General features: G+C 41.2%; 1 protein-coding gene across 1 annotated transcript in view; it reads left to right on the top strand.

The window, feature by feature from the left end:
* The first annotated feature begins 8,199 nt into the window (after positions 1–8,199).
* GK (glycerol kinase) overlaps positions 8,200–18,697 on the top strand; it is a 71,724-nt gene continuing 61,226 nt past the window's right edge. The window contains exons 1-2 of the mRNA XM_012638701.1: positions 8,200–8,454; positions 18,192–18,265. Coding sequence (XP_012494155.1) covers positions 8,377–8,454; positions 18,192–18,265 — 152 coding nt within the window. The 5' untranslated portion in view covers positions 8,200–8,376. The remainder of the gene's footprint in view (positions 8,455–18,191; positions 18,266–18,697) is intronic.

Here is an 18,697-nt window from a genome sequence, read left to right on the forward strand (position 1 = left end):
GGTAAGAATATTTTTCATTTTGTAAGAAACTGCCAGTCTTCCAAAGTGGTTATACCATTTTGCATCCCCATCAGCATGGATGAGAGTTGCTCTACATTCTGTACAGTCTTTTTTTTTTTTTTTTTTGACACAGGGTCTCACTCTGTCACCCTGCTAGAGTGCAGTGGCATCATCATAGTTCACTGCAACCTCAAACTCCTGGGCTCAAGTGATCCTCCAGCCTCAGCTTCCCGAGTAGCTGGGGATGCAGGTGTGTGCCACTGTGCCCGGTTAATTTTTCTCTTTTTTGTGTGTAGAGACAGGGTCTCACTCTTTCTCAGGCTGGTCTTAAACTCCTGGACTCCAGTGATGCTCCTGCCTTGGCCTCCCAAAGTGCTAGGATTACAGGCATGAGCCACCGTGCCTGGCCTCTCTACAGTCTTTAATCCCTCAGTCTCTAACACAGATTGACAACCGAGATGAAGACTTAAGTTTTGTGCACAGTGGTGAGGAACGGGGCCTTGGGAGAATGGAGTACAGAAAGTATGATAGAAAAGCTCTCTGAAAAAAGGCCACAGGTTTTTTCAGTGATGGCTCAATTATTTATACATATAATATTTATATGTTTACAATAGCTTTGGGGAAAATAGTACTGTTGATTGATTATAGGTTGGCTTATACTGAGTTTTTTCTTATGAATAATAACTTCATAAGACACACATGTGCATCTCACCACCTGGCAGCCAATGTCATGCGCTTGAGTGAACTAGGACAAGTTACCTTGATTCTTGCCCTTGTTTTCTTCGTCTCTTGTAAGTACAGTTGGGGTACACAACCTGAATAGTTTTTTCCAATCCTTTAATTAATTAAAATCAAGTCTATATATTCCTTCACAAAGCAGAAATGGCCCCAAAGACAAATGTGATCTCAGTGGAATGTTTCAAAAAGGAGTAGTGTTTCCCAATTTTTTTATTTTGAGATATAGTGTCACTCTGTCACGCAGGCTAGAGTGCAGTGGTGTGATCATAGCTCACTGCAGCCTCAGATTCCTGTGTTCAAGCGATTCTCCCACCTCAGACTCCCAAACAGCTGGGACTACAGGCTCACACCACCAGCTAATATTTATTTATTTATTTTGTAGAAATGGTGTTTCCCAGGCTGGGTGTCCCATTTAAAAGACAATGAATATACTTCAATTAAGATCATCATTCCTGTTTCCTTACATGCCATTATTGAGAGATAAATGATACATTTTCTTCCTAATCAAGTTTAAATATGGAGCCTAAACAAATAAAATGTAAAGTTCCCTTTTCTTTTCAATAGTATATTTGTTTAAACCGTCAGCAGATGAGTGACTGTAATCTCATTGAGATTAGTGGATTCCTTCATCCATTCAACATATACTTTGTACCTACTATGTGACTTGTCATAGGAGGCACTAAATAATCTTTTCTTTGTATGATACAAATGTGTGAATGGAGCACTTGAAAAGTCAGTGCCCCATGGTTGTAAATGTAATATAAACGTAATATGTGAAATTAATTGTGGTTCCTAAGGCTACTTTAAAAAAAATCGGTATCCATATTTTTTACTTCTCTATATACAGTGGCAAAAAAGAAAATAAACAAGAACACACATTTTTTGTCTCCAAGCCACTGGAAGCTTGGAGGTGGGCATAGAAAAATGAAAGACAAAACAAACAAGCACACAAAAGAGAAAGAATGAGGAAAATGAGAGGAATGTGAGACCGGAAAGACAAAAGGATGCTTAAGTAAGAAAAGACCACAGTGACCAATGGTCCCACTTTAAGCTCCACCTTGCCCTTAACAGATCAAGGGCATTCCAGGTATCATCCTTACCCCAGAGCCTTATAAGGAACAGGTTTTCAAATTAAAAACTTCTCAACTTACACCAGTTGCAAGTTTTCCAAACATGTTTGGAAAATGAGAAAACTTCTGGATACTCACAGTTTCATTTTTCCAAAAGACCCAATGCCTTGGTTATAACCAAGTGTGACCAAGAATTAAATTATGAGGAATAGAGATCATACCAAAATGCACTGATTGGGTCATTTATTTATTGCTGCCTACAAAATGACTCCAAAACCAGGTGCCTAAAACAGCAGCCATTTACTATTTCTCATAATTGTGTGGACTAGCTGGGCTCAGCTGTGTGGGTTTTTTTGTTCTGGGTGGTGTTTGCTAAGGTCATTTATTCAACTAGGTCACTCATTCAGCAACTGCAATCAGCTGGGAGCTTGGCTAGGGCTGAAATATCCACGATGGTTTTGTTACAGCAAGTGTTCCAGCGGGTGGTCCCGAGGACAAACCCAGCGGCACACGGAGAGTCGGAGAATCAAAGTTTATTCGCCGGCGGGCTCAGAGGAGTCTCGCCACCAGATTCTGAGCCCCGTCTACCCGATTTTTCACACTTTTATTAAGTTGCGGTGGTCCGAGTGGTGGGTATCAGGTGGCTAATGCCCGCCAGGTAATAGGTTAGTGATGTGTCAGGTAATAGGTTAGTATTATGTTGATGCGTCAGGTAATAGGTTTAGTGTTATGCTGATGTGCCAGATAATAGATTAGTTGATGGGCCAGGTAATAGGTTAGTATTATGCTGATGCGGCTCTTCCGTGAGGGGTGGGGGTCTCAGGTAAGGGGTGTGGGTCTCAGGTGGCTGATGCACCACCAAGTAATAGATGGGAGTTTTCCTTATCAGTTTCATTCACATATCTGGAAATTGGTGCTGGTCAGCTGGGGTGCTTTAGTTCTCCTTGACACGGCCTCTTATCTGCTAGTAGGTTAGATTATCTTCTTTACAGCTTTGCAACTAGGTTCCAAGAGGGATAGGCCCACTTCTGCACAAGCACTATTCAGTCTCTGCTTGCCATCATGTTTGCTAACATCCCATTGTCCATGCAAGTCACATGGTCCAAGCCCAGGGTCAACGTGGTAGGGCACAACACAAGGGCGTTATTACTAGAAGGCATGAGTCATTAGGGGCCACCTATGTGGCAGTCTATCATATTGATTCATTCAACAATCACTTACAGAACACCCAGACATTAGGGCTATAATAATGACCAGGACAAAATTCCTGGCATCAAGGAGCCTGGCTTATTGCATTTAGGAGGTCAGAGTAGGGAGAGAGTGACAGGAATCTGCATCCTCAACAAGTGCCCTAGGTGATTCTGACATAAACTAGTATTTGAGAATCTCTGCCTTAAGCTTTATCTACCAATATCCTAAGTGGATTCCTTGATTGTTAGCAGAGACCTAGAATTTGGGAGAAAAGGGAATAACTTGTAAAACAGACTTCTCTTACCTCATGGTTTTGCCAGTTTTGTCAAGCTCTAGAAAATTAGAGGTTCCAGCATGCCTGTATCCCAGTGGTTCTCAGAGTGTGGTCCCTGTACCAGCAGGATCAGCATCACCTAGGAACTTGTAAGAAATGCAAATTCTCAGGGCTCAACTACAAAACAAGAAATTCTGGGTTTGTGGCCCAACAACGTGGATTTTAACAAGTCCTCTAGGTAGTTCTAATGTAGGCAAAGTTTGAGAATCTCTGCCTATCCTAACCCTATTACGACTGCACCACTGCATAAAGTGATACATTATTTTACATAGTTACACTTAGATTATTAACATCCATGTGAGTGTATTCTCCAGTTTGCAGGAAGGAGTGGGGAGGCTACCAGTTTGGCTATTTTTATCAAGTGTCTTGAAATTCCTAATCTGTCTTTAACTCCCTCTTCTACATTAGGCACATCACTTAATATATCTGCTTAAATCATCCCAGTCCCACAAAATAACAAAGCAACTATGCCCTTTATTATAGTCCCTTTTAGCACTAACTTTCTATGTTTTGCTTTCCATGTTCATATCAATCCATATCCAAGTAATCATTAGAATAGCAGGAGGGATTAAGGAAAGGCTAGCTTTCCAAATAGATCAGACTAGAAAAAATAAGCGCTACTTCTCAGGCAAATATAAGAAGACCAAGAAGTATTACTGGGGGAAAAAAAGGTTCTCTAGGGAAATGCAGGCTTTCTGCTTATATAAATTCTGTGTAACTTGATGAAGAACAGGAAAAACAAGAGGGGAAATAAGTGAAACACCTAGAAACTCTCCAAGGGAGGTTAACATTGATTTCCTGCTCTACCAGTCAGAAATCATCACAGTGAGCTTTAGATGACTCAAACTACTTAAATCATTTGCATAAAGAACCTTGGTCTTCTGGGTTTCTTTGGGGGAAACAGACTTGACAGTGAGGCTGCATCTTGCCTTTCATGATTAACCGTGCTGCTTGCACAGTGCTTTCACAGACATTACATCATGTAAGTCTCGCATTAACCCACCCACGTTAGTGATATTTTCCCTATTTTACAAACAAGCGAAAAGGAAGTTATGGAAGGAAACGAGTTACGCAAGCTCATGAAAATTAAGTGTGGAATGGCTGGGCCAAGATCAGTCCAAGGCCCTTACCTTTGCAGTCTAGTGTTTTTTCTACCGTTTGGCCTTCAGATCTGGGGTGGGTGGTGGAGAGAAGGTGGACCAGCATCCTATATTTTTCTTTTTCATACATTTTCCTTACCTTCCCTCAGGCTGCTGTCAAAAGGGCACTAGGTTTGATGTTGAGAGACTGAAATTCTAGTCCTGAGTCTGCCAAAGGAGGCTGGTTGGTCTCAGACAGGTGTCACTTATGCTCTCTGGGCCTCAGGCATCCCCTTGTTATTTCCAACTGTCTCAACAATAGCATGGAAAATAAAATCAGAATATCTATTGGTTGATTTTTACATTTAGATAGAGGTTTTGGACTGCAGCTGGGGCTTGAAGAGGTGAGAAAAGGCAAGCAAAAGTCCCGCAGTATCTTTGAGGACTGATTCCAGAACCAGCCCCTCCACCTCCCCATCCACTCACTTCACCTTCCTGCCCCCAGGATACCAAAATCGGTGGATACTCAAGTCTCTTATGTAAAATGGCCTAGTATTTGCATATAACCTATGCACACCCCCATCCCACCCCCGTATTGTATTTTTTTGAATTAAATATCTAGCTTTATTAAATATAGTCTGACACAAATCAGAAAATGATCCTTTGATTATAAAGATACTTGGTGTTCAGGCATAACCAGAAAAAAAAATCAAGAAGTCAAATATGTCCAAAGCCAAACGATTTCTCACTTCCTTTTTTGTATTCTACTTTTGTTTTTTTTTTAAAGGAAATGAATTGGCATATATATTTATGAGTACAAAAAAGAAACCCATTTTGCTAGGAAATGGTTATTTTCTGAATCTCTGTGCTGTGTATAGAGCAGGCTGAAGTTTGTGCACATCTAGCATGTTGGTATTGAAAAGCTACTCAGAGTGCTGCAAACAAAACCACCACTGCACAAGAGGCCCAGGTGCTTGTGGACTGACAGATCTCACTCCGATCTAACTCCACATTCTTACATCCGTTGTGGCCTCCCTGGGAACTCCCACATGTGGGTTTAAGGAGAAAACCACTCCCTAATGGGAAAATGAGGATCTAAAAGGAACAATAATTTCTGAAAATAATCTGGGAGGTTCACAAGATAAGCCACTTCCCTAATTAGGAGACTATCCATAAAGGAGGAATGACCATCTGGACTTCACGTGGAGTCTTTCAAGGCACCCTGAAAGCCCACTCTAGGGCACAGCCTTGGGGTTGTAGGAGGTAGCGGTGCCCTCTGACTCCCGCGACCGCTGAACACAGCCCAGGGGCCTTCTTCTCATCAAAATTCATTTTTTGCCTCTGATTTTCCATCTATCAAATCTCCAAATCCCAGTTTTTCTAGTGGTTCTTGAGCCATCAGTTGCCTGTTCATTCTGCGTTCTAAATATTGTTTTGATTGATTTCAGCACAAGGCATTTTCAACATTATTGTCACAGAGACACTTAATGAATTTCTCTTTAAAGCTTTTACATTCACCGAAGTGACCCAGCGGGAAGCTGCCCTTGTCGGGCAACCGCGACTGGAAGCTCTTGGTCCCAACCCCCTCTCCCCCCCATATATTTTAAATCATCTCTGAATTACTTATAATACCTAATACAATGTAAATGCTATGTAAATAGTTGTTACACGGTATTTTTATTTGTATTATGTTTATTGTTAATTTTTTTTCAAATATTTTTGATCCACGGTTGCTTGAATCCCTGGATAAGAAACCCAAGATACTTCTGAAAAGATACGAGAAAACAGACCTTTGAAAGTTCAGAGTAAGTGTTTAGGGTGTGGAGTTGAGATAGGCTGAGAGTTCAGAGTAAGTACTTAGAGTGTGGAGTTGAGATAGGCTAAGCTCAACTCCATTTACGACCCTTCTTGGTCTCTGAGAGTGCTTAGATGTGACTCCTGAAAGCTCAAATATTTTGGCTTTTCAGTTTTGTCTTGGTGAAAGGAATGATGATGTGGAATACACATCGTTGTAGGAACCACACGATCAATAAATTTAAGAATCTCTCATGTACATCTAGACTTATTTATTCTGAAATCTCTGAATTCTGATCCCACTGTTCTGCTAAACAAATAATTTGCTGTCCTGTTAGAATCTGAGAGTCAAAAGTATGTGAAAGTTCAAACATGGTCAGCGATTTTTTTTTTAATGGATCGATGTGGTAGGATTGGTGGCTTTGTTTTTACTGCCTTCTAGAACCAAGAAAATCCTTATCTATATCATTCATTCAATTAATGCCTTTCATGCCTTTTAGGGGTAAGTTGACCTAGTTCCTTTAACGTTTGTCTGCATGCCTGTCTGTCTCTTTTCCTCTCCCAGGAAATTGAGAAGCACTGACTCATGTGTGCCCCTATCTTAAAGTAAGCCAGTTTATCAATAGTTATCAAGTTCAGCATGTCCATAAGCAGGCCTCATCTGGAACACTAGAATCTGATGTCTAGACAGAGTATAGGAAAATTTGCTTCCAGAACAAGTGTGGTAAAACTATAAACACAGAGGTGGACAAGTGAGGTGGTGTAGAGTAAGGCAAGAGAGAAAAACAATAGAAATGATGGTCCAAAACACTGAAATTTGGGAAAGGGATGGAAAGAAATGAGAGAGTTGGAATAGCAGAGTGCTTGTGAAATTGACAGAGAACATAGCGATTTGCCGTTCCCTCTGTTACAATTTACATAGGCAATTTTGGGATTTTCAACCAGCATTTTTAAAAATATGATATACCATGGAATAAAAATACAGAAGGCATACCATGGAAGGACCAATATTGTTTTGGAAACATTTTTCAATATATGTAAATATATATAACTATTTTTTATAAACATGTATAAAATAAATATGCACACACACACTCACGCCCAGGTTTGTTTTGTAAACTATTTTGGACTGTGGGTCTTGGTCCAAAGTTTGAAAGCCCCTAGAACACAAGACCCAAAAAGATTCTGGCAAGGTAAGTTCAAGGTCAAGTGAGAGTCCCTTTTCTCTCCCTCTGCCATCCCAAGCAGTTAATGAAGAAGAGGAAATGGCGTGTGGGGGAGGGGACACCAGCGTGAGGCCAAGCAAGGAGCAAGAGCACGTCAGGACAGGGAGGTGCCGGGAGCCTTCCGCCTGAATGGTCGATTAAGGAACTTGAGGAGGTTAATTTTGAGTGTTTTCCTTAAATGCTAAACCGAAAAAACTTTCGCGTTCACCGTCCCCGAAAGGCCTACAAAAGTGAGGGATTCGCTTTGCTCCCTGAGGTGACCCTACAAGGGATCAGTCCCTGTAAAAGGAATTATTCCTATTATTATCAGGGGCCAAGTGCGGGGAGGTGGGCGGGGCGTGGGAAGCGCGGGAATGCCGGGCCGGGCGGGTCCACACAGAGACTCACGTCGTGTTCTGCAAAGCCCACCGGAGGGAACAAGCAGTTCTGCACTTTGGGACCCATCCACAGGGGACAGCCCCAGGGCACGGGTGGAGGTGAGCTCTTTCCGCCGGCCAGTGACGCTCCCTGCCAATGGGCAGCACCCACCTCCATCCCCAGCCCTGCAGCTGGCTTTGCTGTCTGCTCGCCGGCTTCCCACGTGACCTAATCCGTGGGCCACCGCCTCCACCGCTCCCAGGCCCCGCCCCCGTGACGTCTCACCGCGCTCCGATTGTCCAAACGTTCAGCCTCTTTCCGCGTTCGTTAATTGGCCAACCGGGCAGACAGCGCCCCCCCTCCGCCACGCCCCCGGAGCCGTGGGGAACGCGGCGGGGGGGCGGGGCCTGGGCCCGCGGGGCGGGGTGAGAAGGCTGCGCGCGGGTAAAGGGGCCGCCTTAGCGCGGTCCGAGCGTTCAGGGGACGCGCGCCGCCTCGCTCTCCCGACTCGTCACCCGCCCCTCCCCCACCCGACGCCGTCACGCGGGAAACCGGTCGCAGTCGCCGGCCGACTTGAAGCTGGTTTCATGGCAGCCGCGAAGAAAGCAGTTTTGGGGCCGTTGGTGGGGGCAGTGGACCAGGGCACCAGCTCGACGCGCTTTTTGGTGAGCCCAGGGTGACATCTGAAGAGGCTCTGAGCCGGGGCTGGAGCCCGGGAACGGAGGGGCTGGCTGTCACGTCCCCATCCTGTCCCTCTCCCGCCTGCGGCCCCCGGCCGCTGGGCAAGGGAGGGAGGCCGGAGCGGGACCTGCCACGCTTTGGCTGCCCCACCCGGGCCTGGGGATCTCGGCCTCCCGCGACCCCCGCGGTCGAGTTGAGCAGTCTCAGCCTTGGTGGTGGGGCTGTGTCACTTTCTAATGGGGGGACTCTTCCCCCAAAGGGAGCTAGGACTCTCCGAGCATCCGCACAGAGCGACCCGCCTGCAGCAGGGGACAGGTGGCCACACTGACCACTGCAGCGGTCTTCCCCAGGAGCATTTGGCCTGCGAGGCTCAGGACGTCCTTGGATGGGGGGAAAGCTGTGTCACGGCTGTGGTAGTCTAACACAGCGTCCTTTCCAGCAGTAGACGAATAAAGTATTAGCGTGATGATGCGTTGTCATCCTCTCCCACAGAAGGGAGGGTTGAATACTGAGGGAGGTGGCAGAACAAATTAGGAAACAGTCACACTATATTGCTTTTGCCAGAATCTTTATTTAATTTCAAAGACTCACAAATTTCAGTTCTGATACTTTGCCCATTACAAACAAATGATTGTCCTCTCTGCTCTTCACAGCATAATGTGAGAGGAAAATTCTGTTTCATTTTATTTATCATGTATGACAGCAGAGTTTTACCATTTAAAAAGTACTGTTTAAGTGACTCTGCTGATTAATTTGTTTTGTGCAATTAAGAAACTTGCTTTTAAAGTGAGCTAGCACTGAATTCAGTAAGATAATTTAAAAGTAATTTAAATGAGTGCTTGGTGGTAAAAGCCCATGCTTTCAATGGACATTTGAACAACCTGGCAAGCTGATGTTAATATTTAGTGATTATTTAGCTCCCTCTTCTTTACCTCAAATCATTTTTTCCTGCATTATTTAGTATGTGTATGTATATATATACACATATATACAAATATATATGTGTATATCTATACATATACCTTATATATACACACAACATATATATTTTTTCAAAGTTCGGTTTAGCGGGCACTTGACTAAAAACTGCTTTTGTGCTTTGATCCTGACAAAAGCGCCTCTAAAGTGAGAAGCTTTTAATCCAATTTTAGTTTGAATCTTATTTAATGACTTACCCCTGGTTTGAGCTGCCAAGACATAGTTCTATCATCTCTTGGATTGTTTATCTTTTGATCACCCAGGGCAGGTTTCACTTTGTCTTATATTCATATAAATGTTTATAAAGTAATACTGAATCATAAGTAAGAAAGTCTGCTCAACTGGATTTCATTAATATATAAAATACACACTCTCATTACCGTCTTCCTAACTTAAGAAAGACCATTAAGACATGCGTGCCAGCTAACTGTGGGTTGATTTTAAAGCCATATTCAAGAATTGCCCACACAAGTACCTGCAGGGACCAGGCAGGTAGAAATGGGGAAGCAGACTGGAGAGATACTCAGACCAAGGGGATAGCCAGCAGTTGCTGAGGAGGAATGCAAAGCCGGATCTTCAGATTCTTTAAGTAAAGCTGGTAGTCTAGAGTTTTCTATGAAATCTTCTGATTTTTAAATGTTGGCAACTTGTTCACAGAGCATTGTGGAGGCCAAACCAAGCATGACAATTGTTCTCAAGTGTCTATAGCTTTTGCTCTATATGAAAGTGGGTAAAATATTTCATAACTTTGTAGGCTTCATTTTTAGGAGTCAGCCTGATTGTCCTTACCTTCTTTTTCACTCTTTATTATTGCTGTCCTTGTAGCCCAGCAATCTTCTTTATCTACTGCAGGTTGTTCCTGGTCCCTCAGATTCTGGTGCCCCAACGATATCTTTCTACAGTGATGAAGAAGGAATTGATCAACTTCATATTACCACAATTAGTTGTTCTGTGTGTGACAGGAACAACATGAGCCTTCAAAAATTGAGTCCTGTTTACTGGGCTCTATATAACATGATCTCAATGAGTAAGCTAAGGTGCAAATTCAGAAGATTCCCATCCTGCTTAGAGTACGCTATCTAAAAGTTGATCCATAAACTTGCCTGCTCCTTGAGAAATAACTATGAAAGAATGCTCTAGAGGCAGGTAAAAGACTTAGAGATCCTGCCTGGAGTAGAGAAAAACTTGGGAATGGTTTAGCAAGGTGTTTTTTCCCTTTGGTTATAAGGAAAGAGGTTGCTAAACCATTCCCTGAGAAATGCAGATAAAAGATTTGCTGAATAAGTGCTTCAATCACAAGATGATTCCCAGGAGTTATTCCAGTCATATTTTTCCACGTTGTAATTATGACTCAAAAAATAATTGCTTACCTTCTCAGGAAAGAATAAAGAGGATAAGAACTGTCATAACGAAGCTTATAAAGTTAAAGATATTTAAATAATTTCCTGGCCATTATTCATTAAATTTGCATATATAACTCAGCTTTCACAAGACCAATAACCTCTCCAAACTTTCTTCTCTCTTTTTCTCTGCTAGCAATATTAGCTTTCTCCCATAAGGAGAAAAAGCTTCATTCATGCTTTTTCATCTGAGGGAAATGCCTCTGCCACTATCCCCCATATTCGCTTCTTGAAATTCTATTATACCTCTAAATAGTGGCTCAACTACCATCTCTTATTATAAGTCTTCCTCAACCCTTAGCCAGAATTTTTCCCCCTTCCTATAGCATTTTTTTGTACCTATGTTAATAACTCTTATCACCTCCCTTGTATTATAATTGTATACCTGCTGAACTTGGGAGCAGAGACCTCCTTTTGAGTCATTTATCATGTTGCCCAAGATGTTTTATGGAATACAAAGATGAACAAGACTTAAAGACTGCTCAGGAAGTACTTTATATATTTTTATTGAATAGATTTTTATTTCTCTTTAATAAGTCAACAGAATTTTAATTCTGGTTTTCTTTCTTACCTTGCCCAAAAAATCTTAAAACTTCTGACTTGGGTATGTTTAATTACTTCATTTCTTCTATTTTAGTAGTAAACCTGTAATTTTGGAACATGGTAATTTCTTTGTCAGACTGTCAAAGTATTAATCTTAGGAGCCTATGCATATGCTTTGTACTAAAGGAAAATTTCTAATTTATCTGATAAGGAAAGTGAATCAGGATTGGCACGCGGTTACTCAGATTGCAGAGTAGGAACTTCTTGGAAAGAGAATTAGCGTAACAGGTTTTTTTTTTTTTTGAGACAGAGTCTTGCTCTGTTGCCCAGGCTAGAGTGCCGTGGCATCAGCCTAGCTCACAGCAACCTCAGACTCCTGGGCTCAAGCAATCCTTCTGCCTCAGCCTCCTGAGTAGCTGGGACTACAGGCATGTGCCACCATGCCTGGCTATTTTTTTCTATTTTTAGTTGTCCAAGTAATTTCTTTCTATTTTTAGTAGAGACGGGGGTCTCACTCTTGCTCAGGCTGGTCTCGAACTCCTGAGCTCAAATGATCCACCCGCCTCGGCCTCCCAGAGTGCTAGGATTACAGGCGTGAGCCACCGCACCTGGCCAACGTAACAGGTTTTAAGGAGAGGCCGTTTCTTTATAGGACAAAAGTTTCAGCATAAACAGTCAACTTCATTCTTTAAATTGGTAACTTAATTTCCCCCCCCTTATGTTGAATGATTTTTTTTTTTAAAGGCTTGGAATGTGTTGGGATTTCAAATGTATCAAGTCCTGTGTTGAGGCATTTCTCATTTAATCCTTGTAACAACTCTGTCATGTAGATAGTATTAGTAAGCTCCTTTACACAGGTGCTTGATTAGACTGGCTGAGGATTGTGCCCAAGGTCACAGAGTAACTTGGTGGAGCTAGGATTCAAGTCCAAGTCTGTTACACTCTGAAGCTAGTCCTCCTAACTACTTCCTTGGGCTCCCCAGCTGCCTGGAGTACTGTAAAGGGGAGATAGCAGAATGGGGAAGGCCACCTCTCCACCTATCAATCAAATGTCTGTTCTGATTATGGTCATAAATGAATGAATCTTCACCAAGAAAAACATAAATCGGTTGCATGATCTATAAAAAATGTTGCCTTTGAATGAGTATTACAGGTTATGATCCTCTTGTGACTCAGATTCAGTGGGTCCTGGGCAGGGCTCAGGTGTGTCACTGTGGATAATGGTTGCGTAATCATTTTGTTCCAACAGCCAGTGTATATGAAGAATGACTAGAATTGTAGTTCCGTGCTTGTTTTGGCAGGAAACATTGCCCTGGCCCCAGTTGTCTCATCATACTTAGAGATCTCATAAGGCTTACAGATTGATTTCCTCTTTCTTTCATTTATTTATTCAACACTTCTTTATTAAGCACCCATTATGGGCCAGGGACCAATGCACAATAAATTTGGTGAAACTCATTTGGCTCATAGCTGGAATGAGGCCACTCTTGTGATAACTAGAGTTGTGATTCTATTGTTGCTTATTTCTTTCCCCACGATATCTGCTTGTTTTCTTGCGCATAACATTGCACAAGCGGAATGAACACATTCTCATCAGAAAGCTGCCACCCACTCTAGCCTTCTTGTGTCTCACAAGGCTAAATGTTAAGAGCTTTCAATTTTGAGCTCCTTGAGGTGCATAACAGTGTCTTTTGTTTTCTTCCCCAAAGCCTGACATAGCATCTGGCAGGTGGTAGGTACTCATTATGTGAATTGAAATCAGCAGTGAGGGGCCTATAACGACTCAGATGTGTTGACTTGAACTCTTAGATAAGAAGTATCTTCCTAAGATAAAACTTGGAGGCTCTTGGAAAAAGCTGACATGGGCAACTGTGGCTTTATTAGATGTATGCATATACCATTTACTACAATTTTATTTTTAAGAAAAACGTAATGCTGTTGGCTGTGTTTTCTTCTGCGGCTTTGTTTTTTTCTTTTTTTCTTCCTACTTTCCTTTTTTTTTTTTAATCTTTTTTTTTTATGATTTAGGCCAAAGCTAAGAAGATAGTCTGTGGTTTGTTGGAAGATGTCATTAGGCCTTTTCTGGTCAAATTTGCAATGTAATGTATTTGTAGCTAGTATTTTTATTTTTTGGTCTTTCTCATTTATGTAGTATCATGGTGTTTTCGAGAGGGAGTTTACATTCCTGAATAATGTCTTATCACATAGTAAAGTTTAGTGTGCCATAAAAGAGTAGGCTAATGGGGAAATCACATGGGGAGGGAAATGAATGTGCATGTTTATGATGGGACAGCTGAATTAGTCATAGGATGAGTGAGGCAAGCCCACAGGACAGTTACTTAGTAAGGATAGCATTTCATCTCTCCATGACTCTTCTTATAAAACAGAACGCATACATCATTTCAGAAAGTTAATTTTAAACATTTTTTATAAAAACAATTTTTCTTCTTCAGTTTTTAACTATCCCTCTCCAAATCTAGAATTGAGTCATAGTTTGGACATACAGGTGAATATACAGCTGGTGACTTCCAATTCTAATTCTACCACTTATAGGTAATAGTGGTAGTAATAATCATAATAATGAAGTAGCAATAGCAGCAGCAGCAACAGTAATGGTAACATTTTTGAGTGTATACTATGTATAAGCACTATGCTAAATTCTTTTGCTACATTAATTTTCCTTGTTTCTTTTTAAACTGCCCTTACCCAAAACAAAATCTGGAATTGAAACATGATTTGGGCTTAGAAATGAATATAGAATTGATGATTTCTAATCCTATCACCTATCAGTGGTGGTGGTGGTGGCAATAGTAATAAAATAGTAATGAAAAAATAGTAATGAAAAAATAGTAGCAGAAGCAGCAACAACCAAAAGTGGTAACATCTGTTGGATGCATACTCTGTGCCTGCCCTGTGCTAAATACTCTTCATAAATTATTTTATTTCATCCTTTTACAGATGAAAAAATCGAGGCTCATGAAAGTTAAAGTCAAACAGCTGACGTGAGCAGGGCTGGGGCTTGACCTCCCCAAGCTCTGTGTGCCTCTGGGGCCTGTGCTTTTTGCCTCTACATTACACCAACCGTGAAGTTCTCATCTGCCTCTCTGGCCCCTGTGAAATTCTGCAAACGAATTTCTTTCGTTAAGCTTCGGCTCTAAAATAGAAGCAGCTGAGCGCTGAGTATCTTCCCTCATATGTCCAAGCAACACCTCAAACACACATTATCTAAACTAAAATTTGCAATCCTGTTACACCTTCCTGTCCTGCAACTACTGCTCCTACCCTACCCCTTGCCTGGTAAACACTGCCTACTCAGTCGTGCTAATCCATCATCCCTGAGTATTCCTCCTTTCCCTGCTTGTACCTCCTGAATTAAATATCTCTCTTCATGTGCACTTCACTTTACTCAAGCCCCACTGCTGCTGCCCTCCTAGTGGAGCCCTTTGGAGCCCTTCGTGTGTTTCACCTATTCAAGCCCCACTGCTGCTGCCCTCCTAGTGGAGCCCTTTGGAGCCCTTCGTGTGTTTCACCTGGATCACTACAGACACATTGCAGCTGCTCTCCCTGCCCTAGCCTTGCTTCCCTCTAACCCTTTCTCAGCAGCAGCCAGCACTGTGCACCCACACCCACCTGCACACCCTGTACACTTATAATCTCTGTCCCACATGGACTCATAACTGTTCAAAGAAAAATCATCATTAGTTAATGCTAATACATTGATACTAATACATGATTTTGAACTGGAATACCACTGAATTGATATTCACAAAACCTGGAGTTTAGTCCTGTTTGTCAGTATTGTATAATCTCTTGGATCTCACGTTGTAAATGTGATAGCATTACATTAGGGCTTCGGGTTTCAGTTGGTGTTGCCATTTGGTTTTTGCACATTACAGGGGTACAGATGTTTAGGTTATGTATATTGCCTTTGCCCTGCCTGAGTCAGAGCTTCAAGCATGTCCATCCCCCAGACAGTGCGCACTGCACCCATTAGGTGTGAATATACCCATCCCCTCTTCCCCCTCCCGCCTGCCTGACACCCAACGAATGATACTACTATATGTGCACATAAGTGTTGATCAGTTAATACCAATTTGATGCCCTGGAACTCCATTGTTAACCTTTTTTTTCTGGAAGCATTTAAATCTGCAAACTGAAGTCAAAATGTGAACTCTAAGGTAGGGCACAGTCCCAAGGCTCAGCTGGAGTTCCCTGTCCCGTTTTCCCAGCTTCTGAAGGGTCCTAGAGATGCAGGGAACACATTTTGATGACGCTGGGCCAGAGGATCTCAAGCATGTTTTCTAGCTCCCATAGACTCACCGTGTCTTAAAATATTCATTTTAATTTCTCTTCTTAAAGATAGTCATCTATTCTGTCTGTTGTATGTTGGAAGTTTTAACTGACCTTTGAAATCTACTTGAAAAAGAAAACTGACCAGCATTCTTGCTATTGGGCAATGTGTTCTCATGTGGAGTTAGCTACCCTTCACCATAGAGTCTTGTGGAAACATGATTAGCCTTCTTTGTATGTTTGTCCACCTACAGACGCATGAATGGCTGGGAGGCTTCATTATGATTCTTCGTGTGAACCTACATATATAAGGAAAAATGTCCTCTTGAACTTCACTGTCCAATACAATAGCCAGTAGCCACATTTGGCTACCGAGCACTTTAAATGTGACTAATCCAAATTGAGGTAGACTGTAAATATATACCAGATTTCAAAGACTTAGTATTTTAAAAAGATATTATTAATAATTTTTTATATTTTTTTACATGTCAAAATGGTACTTTGTAGATAGACTGGCTTAAATGTGTTATTAAAATTAATTTAATCTGTTTCTTTTCACTAGTTTTTCTATGAGAAAATTTAAAATTAGTATGTGGCTTGCATTTGTGGTTCGCATTATGTTTCTGTTAGTGCTGCGCTGAGAAAATTGCAGATTCCAAAAATATTAAATCTAAAAAGTGTCCCGCAAATTTGAGAGTGGTGCATAGGGTCAGACCCTAAACACCTATAGGTGGTGTCAATTTTCTCCTAAGGTTCAGAGCTCTAATGGAGTAGCGAGGTCCAGGCTTCATCCTGGTATGTCCAAATGCTGTGTGATTGGATGGCTTCATGCTTTAATATGGCAAACAGAATTTACCAAAATCCTTCCCTTTTCTGTGCCTATTCCAAAGGCCTATGAATCCATTTGTAGTGTAAGGGTCCTGAAGTTACCCCAGTTAAAACTAGGAGGTGATGGAAGAGGGATCCCACTCAATTCATAGTCCAGTGGTCTGCTATTGAGGTCTTTATGAATCTACCCAGCAAAAAGCAACACCTTGTTTCTTAACCTAGAGTCCTTTGGGGATTTGAGAGTAGCAGGGGAGCCACAGTAATATGAATAACAATAATACAACTGTAGCTTCCTATTACAGTAAAGTTTTTCTGCTATATAACTTTTCCATTTTATTTGAGAATATTTCTCCTGATAAGTACCTGTAATAGACTGTATTTTTCAGATATTCAACAAATATTTATTGAGCACCAACTCTGTGCCAGGCACTATTCTAGATCCTAGGGATACTTCAGCAAATGAAACAGGACAAATGGAACTGACATCCTAGGGACATACCCAAATGCTGATGGAGCTGGCCTCCTAGAGACATACCCTAATGCTAAGCTGTAAATCACAGGACTATTACATGGGGTTCTTCCAAGTGCTTTTTGTTTATGAAGTGTTGGGTTAACCTTTGACTTGTAAGGTATTTTCTACTCGGCAGACTTCAGAATTTGCCCTTTTGTTTTCCTTATGTTTATTATTTCCTCCAGAAAAGAAGGTGTGTGGGAGAGGGAGGAAAGCAACAAGTCACAGACTCATTACTTTCTCTTTTCTTAGTCTGCTTTGAACAGGCGATTTTCTCCCACAGGAAACCTAGGCATGGAAACACTTTCCTAACTAATTGGAAGTGACCTTACTGCTGTAATTACAGAGATTTGGGAAATTAATTTTAATTAAAATATGCATCCTTAGCCTGAGAGAGTAAGTAATTTGCTACTTACTCAAGTATAGGTACTACAAGGTGGAAAACAATACATGTGAAAGAATGTTGCTAAATTTTAAAAACATTATTTAGTAGCATTAAAATTGTGGGGGATTATATAGCACTTCTTTGTTAGCTTTCATCCAGTGGTTTTAATGTTTTATATCAAGGATCAGCAATTTATGACAAGTATGACCAGAGAGCAGTCAACTGGATGGGGCCAGTATACACTTCTCCCCCTGCTAACAGGGTTCCATTTCCCTATTATAAGAGCTAGATGCATCACTGTACTTCCTTTGAAAGAATTCACACAGTACACATCCCTACCTGAGCATCTGTGACTCTTTGTCTCTACATCCAAGGTGAATGAAAGGTGGAACCCTACATCATCACTATTAGCATTATATCAGCTCTCAGCTCTCTTTTAGCATTCTTGGTTTTCCTATTCTCTTAAAAGAAATCTGTACTATCAATTGGTTAATGAATTAACTTTCCAGTAACCAGAGAGCCATTTTAGTTTTTTAAGGAGTAAGGAATTGCCTCACAGTTTACCTTTATCGTCAATAAGTTTCTTTTTATCTAAAGAGAAGTTATTTCAGATGCTGCCTTATAACTTTTATGATTCCATTTGAAGAGAAAATCAAACATCTTCTACAGTATTTCATCTGATCAGACTTTTTCTATCAGTGAATGAGAACTTCAGTTGCTGCGTAACTTTAAACATCTTTGATATATACCTGCATTTTTATGCTAATATTGCAATATGTTTTTCAGGTTTTCAATTCAAAAACAGCCGAACTACTTAGTCATCATCAAGTGGAAATAAAACAAGAGTTTCCAAGAGAGGGGTAGGTTTAATATGTAAAGACACATCATATTTGTTAGTCCATCTAACCCTATTTTCCCTGTGGATTTGTAAAGTAAACTTGGCCAGACACCCTCCTGAGAAGAATTGAGAGATTGGTATTAGTCAAGAAAAAAAGCAATAACTTGGTATCTCAGCAAAAACATGTGGGGAATTGATGGCTCAGGAATTCAGTGACAGAAAAGGAAGAGATGATAGAGTAGTATGGCAAAAGACTATTAAATATCATAAATTCTACATTAACTTTGAAGTCACTTAGCTTTGGGTCCATATTGTTGCCAAAATACTGTTTTGCTGATATGAGTGTCAGGTTTTTTTTTTAAATAAGGATATCTATTTTTTAAAAAGCACTCACATATCCTTATCCTAGGATTCCAATTGAAAAAAAAAGCATTCATATATCTTGTCTCATACT

The sequence above is a fragment of the Propithecus coquereli genome, unplaced genomic scaffold, assembly GCF_000956105.1.
Source record: "Propithecus coquereli isolate 6110/MARCELLA unplaced genomic scaffold, Pcoq_1.0 Scaffold132, whole genome shotgun sequence".
Lineage (NCBI taxonomy): Eukaryota > Metazoa > Chordata > Mammalia > Primates > Indriidae > Propithecus > Propithecus coquereli.